Below are 16,843 nucleotides of genomic sequence, written 5' to 3' on the forward strand. Positions count from 1 at the left end.
TTGTTTTGTTTTGTTTTGTTTTGTTTTGTTTTGTTTTGTTTTGTTTTGTTTTGTTTTGTTTTGTTTGTCAAAACATTTTTTTGCAGACAATTGTAGTGTAATCTGCAAGATTTCAGTCTGTTCTTAGCATATAGTCAGAAGCTGTAGTGTCTCCTGCCAAATAAACAGATTTTGGTCATCTTTGCATTCATTATGGACTCTATAGAGCAGATTTAGTGGAAGATAAACAAGACATACATTCATAGAAAATGTGAACTCATTTGAAAGTAGCATATTTAAAAAACATCAATTTAGTTTGTTTTGTAATTTCTCAAATGTGGAAATAATGTGACAGTGTAAAGAAGACACAGGATATCACCTGAATGCTGCTCCCCTTGGCTTTATAGAGCTTTGATGTGAGTTTCAAATCGTTGTTAAGCTGTCAGGTTCTCAACTTTATCCCTTTGGTTCACTCTCACACTATTTTCTGTTTCAGCCCAGCAGACAGATATTGTTAGTGACTAGCTGGTGAACACAGCGGAGCGTTTAGCAGGGAAAGAGCCAGATAGGCGTTGGTAGAGACCAAAACAGAGCTAAAAGAGTCTATATGGCTCTAAATGAAAGCTAACGATGCTGATGTATAAATAAGCAACACACCAGGCTGGACAGCAGTGATGTCACAGCATCCTGGAGTACATTCATACGTCATTGCAGCAACGTGAGGGGTTAAACCACCGGATGTCAGCTAATGCATTCATTGGATGCGAAATCCCTCTTTAAAGTGCCTGAAAACTTTAAATCAAGTATTCCTCTATGACACTAAACATCATGACTAAAAAAAGCAACAATCAAAGATTTAAAAAGACAGTAACCAACAGCATCAACTCCTCAGCTGTCATCAGCTTCAGATTCAGCAACTGATAAAGAACCATCAGCATTTCGTCTTCTCTCTGCAAATACATCTAAACTCATTCAAATCTGAAGCCCTGTCCTCAATAATTTACTTGTTTTTACAAATACATTTTCATATAAATGTGTGAGTGCGCCTCAGACCTGGTCACTGAGTTTATCTTCTGTGCGTGTGTAAAGGTGCCAATTTTTTTTATTTGACACAATTCACGTGTGCTGTTTACATGTGTTGTTTTGTATCTTCTATGTGTAGCATGCTGTGCACAGATTTGATCAGATCTGTGACTGTCAACAACCGGCTGTTCGATCGTTCAGTCCAGCAGCCTCTCTCTGCTCATTTTTGCCAAGTAAAGCTGAGCATCCCCCCTCTCTATCAGCAGAGCAGTGAAGACTTCACTGCAAAGGACCCCCGAGGGCCAGAGTGTAATTTGACCGCATGGCTGCCAACATCAAACCGGTGGGAAGAGCCCAGGAAAAAAGGTGAAGACAGAAATCTCTCAAGTGAAGTAAGCAGAATCGTTCTTTGGCAGAACCAGTGTGCTTAAGATCAAATCACTCAGTGAAAAGCTGATAGAGAAAGTAAGTTTTCAGGGCCTTTAATTGACAGGAGATCACCTCTTTAACTGGTTCTGTAGAGATTGGCTGTCATCTTTTCATTGACATTATACAATGACTTTGGAGACTGTATATGGGTTAATTTTTTTTATTTATTTTTATTTTTTTAGCATTTTGGTCATATGTAAAAAAAAAAAAAAAAAAAAAAAAACACCATACCTTGGATCAGCCTGTGAGACAATGAAGCGTAAAAACGTTGGGATCCATTAAGCTAATGTAATCACCCTGGATTATTAACAAACACATCATACAGGACCTAATCCTAGTTAAAAGACACATTTTGATTTTAGTCAGCTCTTCGTGATGCCTCATCTTGTATGGTGGTGAAATGAAGCCATGTCTGTGCATATTACCCAGCAGCTCGTTGCCAGGCTACAGTGTGAATGAAAGGGGGTTAGGAGAGGATGCAATGATCATGTCCAGCTTGTTAATCCTTAGTGAGAAGGAAGCAGCGGAGGAGAAAATGACAGTGATCTCATCACATATTGCGATAGAAACTACGGCTCTTCAGTGGGCTGTTGATTTGGCCTGGTGGCTACATGACAGCTGCAGTGCCTCTGTGTGACGCTGCTTGCTGAGAGTGTGTGATGAGTCCATGGTACAAAGTCATTAGCTATTGGATTCTTTCCTCCCTGAGAGGTGAAGTCATTGCGCTTGCTGTAAGTCAGTGGGCTGAGGAAGTGACTGTGCGGTGACACAGTCTGATAGCTTGGTGTTGTATACCTTATTCCTTTAGATGTGAAAACCAGAGCTGGAAGCAGTAAAGCATGCGTGTTTGAATTTGTATGTGTACAGATACAGATTCTGGATAAATGAATACTCGTGTCTTATATTGATAGTTTTCATATGAAAGTCAGTCATCTGTGCATAATCTAAGATAAAATCTCAGCAGGCCTCTGTTGATGCTGGTTCTTATTTAGAGCCTTCAGGGTGGCAGAAACACACAGCCTGAAATCATGCATTAAAATAACATAGAAAGGTGATCACCTTCTATGATAAAGTAAACTTTTTTCTTATTTTATTCACACAGAAGCTGCACATCTGCTGGGCAGCAGCAGGCAGATGTGCAGCACAGCCTTGTGCTGCAGTTGCCTTCTCAGGAAAAAACACTAGAGGGAGACACCAGCTCACAATTTGTATCTGTTTCTGTCACGCGTTCTCCTTTAAGTCAGTGATCATTGCCATCACTAGAATTGCCAAAACTGAGCAATTATGATAGCATAAGGCAGCACAGCAACAGATTCAAGCAACTGAACAGATGTTTCCGCTTCATTTGATTTGTGCTGCACATTTAAATCTCATCTTCAGAGCGACTTTGATTAGTTAACTAAAATAGATGCATGGAGAGATCACAAGAGAACAGTGCTGGAAGAAGTGCTCATATCTTTTAGGTAAGTGAAAGTACCACAGTGTAGAGTCGCATTGAACACATTACTTAAGTAAAAGTACAAAAGTATTGCTAAATATACTTAAAGTACCAGAAGTACAAGTACTCGGCTCATTTTAATTACTTTATATTCTGCTGTGTAGCTTGTGAGTTTCCTCCCAGAGGAGAGCAATAAAGTCTTATTTTAACCTAAGACAATATAACTTCATTAATATATTTATATTTTGTGTTACTCCTAACTTATCAAATACAAGTAGCAGAAAACAGAAACATTCAAGAAAAGTACAAGAACCTCAAAACTTTCAAAAGTACAATACTTGAGTAAATGTACTCTGGAAGAGGGGAATTCTGTTAGTGTTGATGTAACTCTCAGCTGCTCAAGTTGTTAATATGAAACCATAATATTTTAAATTCAGATGATATGACTATACAATACTGCATGTAGTCTTCATAGTCTGTTGAAATGCTAAATATTTGTTATGTAAGAGTGGAAATAAAGTCAGCAGCGTGCATGGAACATAAATACAGCAGCTGAAAATGTCTTTACTTGTGCCTTACACAGTGTAAAGTGTGACTGAAGCTAGCACTGCAAACTGCTGTGTCTTTAAAAGCCACTCCGTTCTTGGCTCTTTGCCCAGAAAGTTCATTTCCCATTTCCCATCCAGCCACATGGACTAAGCTCCGCCACGCAGAGAGAACAAGTATTTTCACTCAGAGAGCGGCACCTCCAACAGCAGTCGGAGCACAGACCCCCATTCAGGACCTCTGTCACTGACCACGGACTTTTCCAGCCAGTTTGTTGTGAAGGACACAAACCTCCCAGCAGCTCCATCGCAGCCTGTCAGCCCTCAGAGGAGCCGAGGTAGGATTTACACTCTGGAAACGAAAGAGTGACAGCCAGCCTGCCTGTCAGGTGCCCTGCTATTCATCACATTATGTGCTTTGACTACTGTCTGTGTTTGCCTTGTTCACTGCGTGTTTGCTGGTATTGATCTGCCGACTGTTGGACAGCATGTCGGAGGACTCGTTGAATGTGCTGTGTCTGGTTTAAAAAGCCCTGCTGCCATGTGGGACCTATTGTCTTTTGCATGAACACAAACCCTCTTATGACAGTTCTATAATTCCCGTCACTTTGTGATGTACAGATCTGCTAACTGCTCATGAAGGCTGTTCTTGTGAAGACTCACAGTAACAGGCAAGTAACTCAAAGTTCAAAGTTTACCAGTGTGAGATTTTTGCCCTTGAGGAAGTGTTAATCCCAAAGATTTGAATGGAGAGAACAATAAGTTTCAGACTGAAAGTGTGATTTGCTCTCACAGCAGGCAGCAGTAAGCAGGCTGTATAAACAGGATGCTGGTCTGCACACACACACGCACTCTTGCACTCACACACTCTGCATGATGCTGTGGTTGAACGATCTGGCTGGGGCACCGGCACCACCATCCATGCTGAATGAAATGTTTTCTCTAAACTGACCCGTTTGTTGTTGTTGTTGTTGTTGTTGTGGATGACTTGCACAGAGGCTGCATCATGTGAGCGATTGCTGCTGAGCTTTCTGGAGGATTTTCTGGGAAGATGAGGTCACAGGGAGACACACCCAGAGGCTCGGGCTCTGAGCAGGAAAGGCCGGGGGTGGAAGACGTTCAGCAGTGGCTCTGATGAGGGGAAGACATAGTTTTGTTGGAATTTCCATTCAGTTGTGGTATTTGTGTGGTATTTATACTGAGACACATGGCATGACATACAAGGGAAGGGCCATTTCCCCCTCAAATACACAAACAGAAGCAGTGTGACAGGATTACATAATGCACTTTATTTTTACACAAATGATTGCACCAATGTCCGAACACAAAAGGGCCCATTTTGAAAGAGGGTGCCTCGCTGAGTAAAAAAACATATTCCTGCTGGAATGTGTTTGGAATGAGGATCATTTCCTTTCAGCCAAAAAGATCAAGTTGGCGACCTGTGAACTTCCAGGAGTGTTTAAACCACCACTTCCTGACCTCTCATGAGCATTCACATCCAACGAGAGCTTTTCTCTGCTGGAGTCTCTTTGACTGCCTCCCAAGAATCACAAACAGGTTTTAAAATACTGCGATCAGCTGCAGTGTTTCCAGCCTGCATGCGCGCTCCATTCTGATTTACAGAGATTCGGTCACCGCCGTGGACGGACGTGGCTGGGAGGGCTGACTGAGCCGGAAGTGAAGTGGGGGGAAGTTGAGTCAACACAGGGCTGTTTCTCAGACTGGTGTCGCTTCTGGTCTCGTGCCTCTCAATGGAATCGGAGGCACAGGCTGAGGTTGCCATAACACAGAGGAACAGACACGGGCAGGCAGGCAGACGTGGTGTGGCTGAAATGAAACCAGCTGAGTCTGGCCAGGAAGGCTGATATTCTGCTTCTGTCTGGATCAGAGAGAGGGGAAACAAGTGTAACTGAAACAGACTTCAAAGACATTATTAATGCTCCTTATAAAGAGTGGAATATCTAGCAGACTGTATGGCATCATGCAAGACCACAAAAGCATCAAGGTTTTGCTCAATGAAAACCATGCATGTGTCAGCCTTCATTTGGAATATCCTTATCCAGATTTCTTTTCATATGATGCTTCTCTATCCACGTTCCCCGCTCATCTCCTGATCTGTGCGTCCCATTCATGCAGTGTTCGTGGCTGTAGACATTATATATTGTAGACTACAATGAGTGGACTCCATGTGTCTGTAGAGCTATTGTCTTCATTTTGTGTCAGTTTATGGTGCACCATGTGCTACACAAGGACTTCATTCTGCTGCCCAGCTGTTTGACTCGCTCTGATAAACACATTGTGACTGGTGCTTCAAAGCACAACAAGCTGTGGTCAGCTCTGACCGACGCAGCGCACCGGACAGGCTCTAAACGCACGCAGCTGCATTCCAGCTCTTTCAAACAACTGAACCATCGTGACGTTTTCCTGCTCCTGAGGTATATTTTCCAAAATTACAGACTCCAGTGAGCAGCGCAGGCCCAGCCCTTGACCATGATGAAGAAATGAATGACGTCCTGTTCTGTGTAGGGAAACTATGAGTGATGATGATGATGAAGGAGTTGCTGCCTTACTATTACTGTGTGGTTGCTCTGACACACAGCGGGGGGAGTCGATGGAGCACAGGCTCTGGTCATGTTCACAGTCTACCAGATGATGTCAGGCTTTGCCCTATGGCAGAACAGCATAACCTGCTGGTCTGGACAGCTTCTTCTGTCCACCTGCCACAGGGTGGCAGAGCCGAGTCAGAGATTGTGAACACAGCAGTTCCAAACTGGTTTGTGAGCCCTGAAAACAGAGTTCCTTCTGATCCCTCCACACCAGAGATGAGATGAGTTTGGACAACTCTCCACTTCTTGGACACTGTAAGGATGCAGTTTACAGTGCTGATGACTTATTTCAGATGTGTGTGAGAAATATTCCTCAGGCTAAACGTTTGTTTGACAGTCTATTGAGAGTGTATTAGATAATCACCGAATGAAATGGATGAATAAAGCTCATTTCATGGTCAGCTATGTTGAACTACATCATCAAAAAATGAAGAGTTGCTCAGACAGAAAAAGAATATGAATATTTCACTTTGTTTCACAAATGAAATCTAATTTAATTGATTTGATTTCATTTGATTTGATTTCATTTGATTTGATTTCATTTGATTATATGGCTTCAAAAATGGCTATAGAGTTGAATCACCATCTATCTGAGAGTCTTAAGAAAAGCTGAGTATTAGACGCCCCATAAAGAAAGCAGTGACAGCAGTGCTGTTGGCTACTTGCTGCAAATTATAGCGAGAAAATTCTTTTGTTTCATCGATAACTTCTGACTCAACAATCAAGATTGCAAGTGAAGACGTAAACGTCATCTAAATACCTGAAACGCTGTGCTCACAGCAGAAACATACCTCTGTTATCTGCCATCTTCTTTGTCTAATCTTTCTTCAAAATGCAGCGCACAACCGTGTTTTCTTTACAAGTCTGTGTGATTGGGTGTGGGTATGCGATGCAATGTGTGGTATGAAAAGGGGGTGACCTTTTCTTCCTCCTTGACCTTTGACCTGTGTGCACGTTAAAGCAGGAAGAGGTGGAGGAACAAGGTGTCATTGGGAGAGGCAGACACTGCAGTGGCAAGTTTTAGTGACTGTAACCTTTTCAGCTGGTTATAACTTTCAAAACTCTCCTCACACCTGCGGCTTCTTCCTGTTTGGTTAAACCAATCAGATGGCACTCTTTGAACAGCTGTCTTTCTTGCTTCTTTTCCTCCACCCCTTTCCTCTTACTTAAATCAATTTTGTCTTTTTCTGTGCTAAATGCTAAATTATATAGATTTGTTTTGCTGCTATCCAACCTGTAGCACAAGGATTATGAACATGGTTTCTTGGCCATCACATAACCCAGAACTTGTTCCCACTTGCCTGTGAGGGTACAATCCAAAGAAAAACAGTTGCCTCAGGAATAGTCACATTTTCCCACCACAAGACAAGTGAAAGTGTATTCTCTCTCTGCAAGAGTAATATGGTGCCAGGTGCTGCTTATGTTGCACAGATTGCACCATCTGTGAACACTCAAGTGTTCAGTTGAACAGTTGGAAAAAATATGGCTACCAAACAGAAGGGATTCAATTACTGGTATATCATCATATTTACCATGAAGAGTGTTCAAATCAGCTGATTTTGCCCTGCAGGACTTAAAATCACTTCCCATTTAGCATAATGGGAAAGGCTGCACTTGAAAGAACAGTAGCCCAGTGTTCCTCTGAATGTTTTCACAGTGTCAGGAACTGGTCAGGCCAGATCTCTATAAAGCCCTGAGACACATCCCAACACAACAATGAATTCCCACTTCATCTCATGACTTCACATCTTTTTATGGCTGAGACTTTCTACCCAATACAGCCGGGCGCGGACGACGCGAGCTGATCCCTCCCAGTTTTTATTGCACTACAGGATCAGCTGCTGATTGTTTGCCTGTAGTAAGTGCAGTTTAGGGAGGAGACTTGAGGGCGGGAGGGAGGGAGGGACAGGAGGACCCACCTGTCAAGAGAGAAACCAGAGCACTGCTGTCTACTGAAGAGTGAGAAGTGCAGCGGAGGAATGCCTACTAGCTGAGGAAGACACACCGGTGGCTTCTTTACCCATCAACTGCAGAGAGAGATCAAAATGGGGGGCAACGTCAGTCATAAGAACAGCAGCAGGCGAGCCAGCTCAAGAGGTCATGCCAGCAGCGTCACGTGAGTCAAATCACTCGTGCTGATTTTAAAGCGTATTGTAGAAAGTCCTCTGCCACTCAGTTCATTGTCTTAAAACCTGTGTTTACAGTTGAGCCACTGGCACACTGCTTCATATTTGTGAAGTCATATGCAGTATAATAATTTAATTATCAGTGAGAATATTAACCATACATTACAGTGTTTTATAATACTGTCCGTGTAACTGCACTTCTTTTCCTTTTGGTGAGTGTGCCCTCTGTTTGAGTGTGCACTTGCACACACATGCAAATATTCACACACCCTCAAAAGGAAGGCACAGATAAAGACTTCATACGTTTGCTCACTGGCCTTACACAAGTATGTGGACGAGTGTGTCTGTGTGCTTTTGAGCAAACACACCAGCGACACTAAAAAGGGCAATAAATCACACAGAACCAAAGAGTTGAGCATATCAGACATTTAATGTGCAACATTAAAAAAAAAAAAAAGGAGTTGGGAGTTTTGCACCAAGCAGTTGTAACTGGTTTAACACGATCACGTCCAGGGTTGTCTCGTCATAGCATGATCTCATTGTGAGAAATATAGCTTCACTGTGTTAATATTTGCTTGAGGTGATTCGTGTCCTCTTTGTTTTGGGAGGCACGTTGGCAGCTCTGCCCTCCTCTGCAGGTTGGACCGCAGACACACTGGACCGTGAAACACACACACTGCTGTGTTTGGGACTGTAAACGTTCCACACAGTTCACTTGTGGAGGAAACAAACACGCTGGACGACCACAGCTCGTGACCGTTAATGCACAGCACTGGAGAACAGTTGATAGTGTTGTATAAACGTCGACATCAGTGTGGTCGCATTCTGTCCTCTTCAGCAATGCTTCCTCATGCTGAAGGCTGAGTAAAGACAAAGAGAAAAATAACACTATTGTTTATGAGTGTGTCACTGTAATTTACAGACACTATATCACATTTCCTCAGAAAGTAAAGAGACTCCCTTTGCTCATCAAACCTCCCAGGTTTTAAATCCACAATAAATAGAAACTCTGACTCATTCCTAACTTTGTCCGTCTCTATCGCAACCCACTTGTGTGTCTGTCGTCTCGGCCTCTTCTGCTTTCACCCAGGATTTGGGTGACGTGTTCTTCTGGGTTTTTGGTGACAGCTCGTCATGCTGGCATGAATCAGCGAATCTCTCGCGTGCTTTCTCCCAGTTCTTCTGGGACTTTGATCTGGTCATAGAGACGCTGTCCAGAGACATGGCACCACCGGCCCCCAAACCCACCTGGGACTTTCTGATTTTTAGTTCAATCTGTGAAGAAAGGAATGAGAAATTATTGCTTCAAAGTACATTTTGGTCAAAATAGACCCTGCCAACAGGACACCATCAAATCGTCTTACTGGGGCTTTCATTCCAGTTCCCTCTTTGCCCAGTCCATCTCCTTTCTTCCAGCCCATCTTTTCCAGCATTTTCCGTCCTTTATTCACTTCACTGATCTCCCTTTAATAACACAAATAAAACATGATGCATGATTACCACTTCATCCATTATTTTCTTTCTCCAGCATGAACAACCAAAGACACTTACTGATGAACAGAGGCGGGTGCATCATCTCGTTGGAAAACACCCTCACTGCCAACCGTCTGCCGTCGAGACTCTGCTCTGTCCTTGTATTTGGGGTTCTTCAGGGCTTTGGCCTCCTCATACTCACTGCTCTGCTTACAGAAAAGCACAGAGGTGACTGGCTGCTTAAGAAGAAGACGAGGGTTTTAAACTGCCTGTCCTGATCACTTACCTGCAGACCGTATTTGGCCTTCATCTGCTTCAGCTCCTTTTGTCTCTGTGCTTCTTTATCCTCTTTGGTGAGAGCAGGGCCTGGGCCTTTGGGAAAACACAGAAGACAGCTCAATCTTTCACTCTCAATCATTTTCTTCTCATGTCATGTCAAAATGAAAAGCATATCAGGCTCAGTCTACCACTGGTCCCTCACCTGTCGTCTCTTCCCTCCTGTGCTTGCTGAGGTGAGCCATCACCTGACCAGGCTCACAACCATCACAGGTATCAGTCCCCGAGTGGATGTGGAAGGACAGCACGGTCTCTCCCATCTTCACCTCATCACCGTGCATCAGTGCATGCGGCTCACACTTTGTTTTGGGCTGCAGGAGAAACATTTGCTAGACATCAGAGCTGTTGAGTTGAGGTTTTCCTGTTTTATTTAGAGCCAACAAACAGACAAAATGATGACCTGTAAGATCCTGTTGCCATTGATGACTGTTCCGTTCTGGCTTCCCTGGTCCACCAGCACGTAGCTCTGCTGATCCTGGTCAAAGTACACCTCTGCGTGGAACTGGAACCACAGCCCACAGTTAGAAACATCATATAACCCTGCAACACGCAAATAAATGACGCTGACCCCTGGAAATCAACAGAGGTGGAGAGGGGTACCTTGCTGACTCCCATCTCTGGTATTCGGATTGCATGGTCCATGTCTTTCTCTCTGCAACAGAAAGACAGCGGGTTGTCTTCAATTACATTTCTGAGCCACTTTTATGACTCACTGGGAGATCGATCCCTCATATTGTCCCAAAGTGAGACACTACTTTAGTCTCACAGAGTCGTGTCATTGTGTCTTTGGTACTAACAGCCTCAGCATTGACATTTTCCACAGTGGCCACTCGTTCTCAAACAACACACACTCACTTCTGCTCGGTCTGAAAGCATCGAGCCTCTTATTGAAATGTAACTCCTGCTGTTACATGACAACAGCAGAAAGAACACAAACCTGCCGATGGTGGCTGGAGAGTCGGCTGTGATGATGAAGAGAGTGCCGACCTGCAGCACTGGAGATCTGACCACTGTCACTCTGACACAGGGCGGCCAAATGTCCTTGACTGCAAGAAAAAACATGGTGGCCTCAGAAAGCTAGGACTGACAGGTGATGGTCTCACTGGCTTGTAAGAACCTGATTAATCACATTTACCCAGGCAGCACAGGCTCTGAATTTGGCTCGTTTTTTTTTTTTTTTTCCCTCACCTTCCTGACTCTGAGTCTCCATTTCTGACTCTGCGCTTTCACTGGAGGGGGAGCTGGACGATGAAGAGTACGAGGGTGTGGAGTCCCACTCCTCCCTGTCTGACTCTGTGATCTCACCCTCTTCCGGTTCGCTGTTCTCCTCCGAGTCATCGCTCCGAGTCGGGCTCTTTTTCTTCTTTCTCTTTTTTGACTTGGACTTCTTCTTTTTCTTCTCTGATCTACCCTTGTCATCACAGTGTGAGCCGTTTTTCTGCTTCTTCCTCTTTCTCTCACTTTCCTTCTGGTGCTTTGAAGAGTCTTTTCTATGTGGAGCCACATCTGGACTGCGACACCTTCGCTTCAGTTTTCGTGAGTCTGTGGTCCTCTTAGTTGTTTGCGTTTCCACCCATTCAACTTCTTCTTCTTCCAACTTTCCCTCATCAAATATGAGTTCCTGCCATCACAGTCAACAATGAGACTACAATCTCTGCTGATGTTCAGTGACTGAGAGCAGGCCAGCTGGCTTTGTAGGTCCCATGTTCCACATCTGGCACTGTTTTGTAACATGGTTTCAGTCTTCAAAGACAATTCACTATAGACCTCCACCAAATTACAGGATTATCAGGGAAATCTTCAGTGATCTCAGTATTACTTTTTTATAAGCAAAGGTGACCAAATCCTTTGTGATAACTAACTAACTAATCCGGATTCCAACCATCCTACACTTGGGCTCTATTTTCCTAGTTTGGCCATCACATTATTGATTGTGATAGAGTTTTAACATTTACTTTGGAGCTTCATATAGACCCAACAAGACTGAATCCTCACACTCAAATATGTTTAAGGTGTCACTGCAAGAGTGATTTATTAGTATTTCTTATTCCTGCTATTGTACAAAAATAAAACTACTGAATTATGGCCCATGTTACAACTGTTTTGAACTGTTTTATGTGTTGGTATTAAAGGGGTACCTCTGTGGGAAGCAGTATTCCAGTAAGAAGAAATCTTCATTTTAGCCAATGAGTTTGTCACATCTTGCACCTACAGTAGGTCAGAGAATAATCTTTCAGTCAACTAACCTCACATTTATACAAAAAGGGGAAAAAAAGCAAGTATATGAAGACTGAAACCAATCGAGTCATTAGGATTTGAAACATTACGGTTTTTAAGGGGAACCACAAAGTCAAAGCCTGCTGTCAGCCAACAACTATAAAATGCAACCATGTCATGCATCCATATAAGATCCAGGTGTTACATACCTTATCATCCTGATTTGAGGTTTTCTTGGACCCTTTCTTAAACTTTCTGCCCTTCTTTTCACCAGTGTTCTTGTCTTGGTTAGGCTCTGCAGCAGTTTGTGCAGCAGGCACCTCAATCCTGGAATGAAACTGGTATCGTCCACTGTCTGCATCATAGTAGTAGTAAATGCCTGTGTTGGCATCATAGTACAACTGACTGGCCTGAGGAACAGAAAACATGGACAGTATAAGATCAAATGTCCATCGAATAAAAAACTAAATTGCCGCTAAATTAATTTGGCTACAGACAGCCCGATTTTTCAGAAAAGGGTCGTACCGAGTCGTAGTAGAAGCCTGTGCTGTGGTCATAGTACATCCCAGTGGTCTCATCAAAGACAAACCCGGTCTGAGTCATAGCCTCTTCAGCAGTGGCCCTCAACATATCAGCTATAGTTCCTCCATCACCTTCCTGAAAGACAAAATGGCATTTGTTGGTCATTATGTAAACTACTGTTAAGAAATTCAACAGATCCCATCGTATCAACATCTCCATATGCAAGTATTTTGGATTAGTGTTGATACAATCAATTCCAATTGATAATCAATAATCAATTTTTCATTGATTAATAATGTAAAAACACCAAGCTTTTGCACTTACTTTTGCTTCAAGTAAATTTTTAGCATAACTAAGCTTTTAATAAAACAAACCTCTGTTGTGGCTGCAGCACTGGCACTGGTGACAGGCTGAGCAGACACATCGTGGGCTGCTGCTTCATTTGGTGTTGGACCCTCTGCTGCCTTGCTGCCATTGGCTGCATCCACTACTGCTGCGTTCAGGCCTTCCTGAGCGTCTGCAGCTTCTGTGTTCTGACTGTAGTCTCCATAGTAGTAGTTGTAATAATCTGGAAATGAAAATTGCAACAGTTAACTCATTTTCCAACTAACTGAAGGGATCATCTTACTTAATTAATGTGTGTAAAGTAACACACCAGTTTCTGTCCACACATATTCTTCTGTCTGAGTTTCACTGTCGACTCTGGCTTTTTCCTTTTTCTTCCGTTCATGAATCTCTGCGCTCAGCTGGTCAACCTGAAACAACATATCAGATAAATTCATTTGGCCGACATCCTCGAAACATCTACTGTAACAACATAATAATAACACCGTAACGATTCACAAATTCAGGCTGCTTTAATTCAAGGTTTAATTCACCTCGCCTGAAGGCCACCTCCATTTACATGATGAAAAATGAATTATGCGATCATACAGCAACAAGGCTGCAACTAACTATTACTTTAATTGTTGATAAATCTGTCAATTATTTTCTTGATTTAGTCAGTTAGTGGTTTGGGCTATTAAATGTCACAAAGGGGTAAAAAATGTCACTGTTTCAAAAAGCAAGATGATGTCCTCAAATGGCTAGTTTTGTCCACAACCTAAAGACATTCAGTTTACTGACATAGAGTGAAAAATAAATGCAGAAAACACTCTCATTTAAGAAGGTGGATTCAGGGATTTTTTACTTTTTATTTCTTTAAAAAAAAATTACTCATCAAAAAATTGATTATTAAAATAGTCAGTGATTAATTTACTAGTAGACAACTAATCATCTAATCGCTGCAGCTCTATAGATCGAGCATATTGGGAACAAAAATTGCCTGCTGGGTGAAAACAGCTATACCTCACAGCATCTTGGTAATATTTCCACTTCCTGTTATTCAATATTAATTCTTTGAAATGTTTAAGACAGGGTGGGAAAACATACAGTTTTGACGAGCCCATTTAGTTATTTTTAGCTTCCGACATGAGCACCAAAGCAGGGCTTCCCAGTATCAATGAACACCTTTACGTGTTGACAGAAAGAGAGGACAGATCTCATCTCAGCTTAACAAGCACACAGAGGTCGTTTCTACAGGTGTTAGTATGCGCTGACCTGTTTCCTCAGGTCCTCGTTGTAGCTCTCTGTGCTCCTCCGCACTCTTTCGGACTGGTTCAATTGTTTCTGTAACTTTGCCAGCTCGGCTCTGCACTCCTGCAGTTCCTGCTTCAACGACTCCACTTTCAGACGGAGCTCAGCCTCTTCTGTGTCCGTGCCCTTTTCTCCATCTTCGTTCTCCATTAGTTCACCTGCAGATGTTAACATTCAAATTAAGCTACATTTGAAGCAGTTTCGGACTATTAGCCATAGTTAACGGAAGCTAGCTCATCAACCTGCTCTTGGGGGTAGTCACGTCTTTCGACAGAGCCAGTAGATAGTACAGTTGACAAATTGTTCACCACGGCCCTAACGCTAAATAGGACCACAGATGTGTTAACTAACGGTGACCCTGACTGCGCCCCCCGAACGTTATAAAGCGTTAATTTACTATGGTAGCTGTCTGTGAGATGCACTGCTTACCGTTTGGTTCGTTTACGTCTCTTTGGCAATGAATTTCGAGTCAGCGTGGCACGTGAACCGACCTGAAAGTTGAAAAAGGACATTTTGTAACTACTCTGTATTCCCGATACAGTCGAGTACATGTTTTTAGGATAATTAGACAGTTAGAGTTTTAACCGTTGTAAGGTTTACTGTCCACCCTGTTCGCACCCGCCATTTACTACAGGCTAACTACGTCACAACGGAAGTACTTCTTCTTCAGGTTCGGCGGAATTAAGCTGTTTCCGTTAATCTGACACGTCTGGAAGAACTTTACTGCCACCCAACGACGAACCATTTTATTTGCTTATCCGTAAAAACTAGTACACGTAATACACTTAGTTTTTATCTCTTACCTTTAGCTCCCCCGTGTCACCTAATTTTTCCTTCCCTGTCCTTACTCAATGCGTAATTTAACTTGACGGCACCGTATTTTACTACGGAACCCGGTAAGTGTCAGAAAACAACATGCAATGTCATAAACTTCAAAATGATTTATTTTTCTATTATAGAGGTTGTTCATTGTCTTAGTGTCTTAGTATTAAACATTAAAATGATAAGGGCTGGTCTTGAAGAGGACCATTATAATGTAGTCTTATTCCTTTATTATTTGCTTGCATGTGTGTAATACTGAGCATTTTGAAATTTAAATGAAGTTTGTAGTCTTCTGAACCAAATAGCCACGTTATAACTTAAATGCGGTGCAGGTGAACTGGTCTCCAAAGTCTCCTTTAATGCATTATTTAACTCATAAGCTGTACATTTCACCACAGTGCATATTGATAGTTTATTAGTGTGCAATAGTGAGCGTTTTGAAGATAAGTGAAGTTTGTGTTGTGTTTAGATATGAACTTTGTTGATTACGTATTTAAAATGGTGTTTATCACTATCAGAATATGTAAACAACATTTTCAGCCGTTTTTGTGTTTTTGTTTTTTTTCCTTATAATTTTTCACTGTCTGGGTGTTATTAAGCTTTTTACCACTAGATGTCACTGCAGCACAACTGTAGTACAGCTCAGAGTGAAATTGAGGGAACTTTTGAAATGTGAGAGAAGTTTTTGAAAATCATCTCTGGCAGGATGTGGTCATCACTTAAAGTCAAAGCAAAACGTTTTCTGTTGCATGTAAATGAATGTTCTATGCTCAGTTTGTGTGTCTTATAGCTATTCATATTTGTGATTTGAGAGCTGACATTTCAGTTTCCCTCACAGTTGTTGTAAGGCAAAAGTCAGGACTTCTGAATGCTAACAGAGGCTAATTGTTTCAAACATCATCTCTGTCAATGGTCCGGCCTCCACTTGTCCTTCCTCTTCCTCAAACACACACACATAACTATTCTTCTGGCCACATTTTGATTCCTTTCCTTCCACTCTGTCTACACGTTCAGCCTCCAGAGGAAGGGCCATCACTGTCCTCTAAAAATGTCCTGTACATATGGCAAGGGTGTATTTAAAGTACTGTGCTGTAGACACACTGTAAATACATCAAGAGCTTGTGTAAATTTTGTTTCTGCAGTCTTTCACACACTTGAGCTATGAAGTTACAGCGCTGCTTTGTCAGAAAGTTATTGTTACTGGATCTTAAGCCTCACGTGGGGACCAAATATAAATGTTTACAGACACAGGCAGAATTTAAGTCGCTGTGTCAAGTGAGAAAAACTTTATAATAGGTTGACAAGGCCAGAATTGTTTTCCTTCTAGTTTTAGTGAGTTTCTGTTTTCCCCAAAATGCCTTTTGGGTTCCTCCCACTGTGTTTGAAATCTGAGCTCTTTTAAGTTGTGTGTGGATTTTGTTGGCGCTTCAGACTCCTTGGCAGGACTTCTGGTGGTGGTGGTGGTGGTGGTGGTGGTGGTAGTAGAGCAGCCTGTAAGAATGGGGTGGTCTTTTATCTGGAGACACACACAGCTGCCTCACGCAGCCTACTGATGTTTATTGATGCCATTTTTAGACTAGAAAAGCAGGCACGAAGCTCTTGACTGTGAGTGCAACCGGGCTGTTTCTAAAGGAGTGGAAAAGATGATGGTTTTCAGTTCAGTTTTCTTCAGTATGTTTGTAAAAAAAACAA

The 16,843-nt window shown here is 42.4% G+C and overlaps 1 protein-coding gene across 5 annotated transcripts; it reads right to left on the minus strand.

Annotated features, from left to right (window-relative positions):
* Positions 1–8,558: 8,558 nt before the first annotated feature.
* Positions 8,559–14,980, minus strand: aggf1 (angiogenic factor with G patch and FHA domains 1). 5 transcript variants are annotated; one of them, XM_070959773.1, is made up of 17 exons: positions 14,915–14,977; positions 14,759–14,820; positions 14,294–14,487; positions 13,350–13,449; positions 13,069–13,262; positions 12,698–12,829; positions 12,382–12,582; positions 11,144–11,576; positions 10,893–11,001; positions 10,556–10,607; positions 10,356–10,457; positions 10,101–10,266; positions 9,906–9,991; positions 9,698–9,825; positions 9,511–9,610; positions 9,197–9,421; positions 8,559–9,006 (listed from the first exon to the last, which is right to left on the minus strand). In XM_070959773.1, the coding sequence occupies exons 3-17, from the start codon at positions 14,477–14,479 to the stop codon at positions 8,995–8,997; spliced, it is 2,226 nt and encodes a 741-aa protein (XP_070815874.1). In that variant the 5' UTR covers positions 14,480–14,487; positions 14,759–14,820; positions 14,915–14,977; the 3' UTR covers positions 8,559–8,994. The 5 variants fall into 5 exon arrangements, with proteins under 5 accessions (XP_070815874.1, XP_070815873.1, XP_070815870.1 ...); XM_070959772.1 differs by having other exon boundaries at positions 14,759–14,980; XM_070959769.1 differs by lacking the exons at positions 14,759–14,820; positions 14,915–14,977 and having other exon boundaries at positions 14,294–14,503.
* Between the last annotated feature and the right edge of the window lie 1,863 nt (positions 14,981–16,843).

Source organism: Chaetodon trifascialis, chromosome 3 (assembly GCF_039877785.1).
Source record: "Chaetodon trifascialis isolate fChaTrf1 chromosome 3, fChaTrf1.hap1, whole genome shotgun sequence".
NCBI classification, from domain to species: Eukaryota; Metazoa; Chordata; class Actinopteri; order Chaetodontiformes; family Chaetodontidae; genus Chaetodon; species Chaetodon trifascialis.

What these genes read in the sequence shown, in the direction of transcription:
- aggf1 (XM_070959768.1), bottom strand. Translation starts at nt 14,503, where the DNA reads ATGTTAACATCTGCAGGTGAACTAATGGAGAACGAAGATGGAGAAAAG. An exon ending in CAGAGATGGGAGTCAGCAAG is followed by an intron (nt 10,458 to 10,555) that starts GTACCCCTCTCC and finishes CTGTGGTTCCAG; the next exon opens with TTCCACGCAGAGGTGTACTT. An exon ending in ATGGCAACAGGATCTTACAG is followed by an intron (nt 10,267 to 10,355) that starts GTCATCATTTTG and finishes TTTCTCCTGCAG; the next exon opens with CCCAAAACAAAGTGTGAGCC.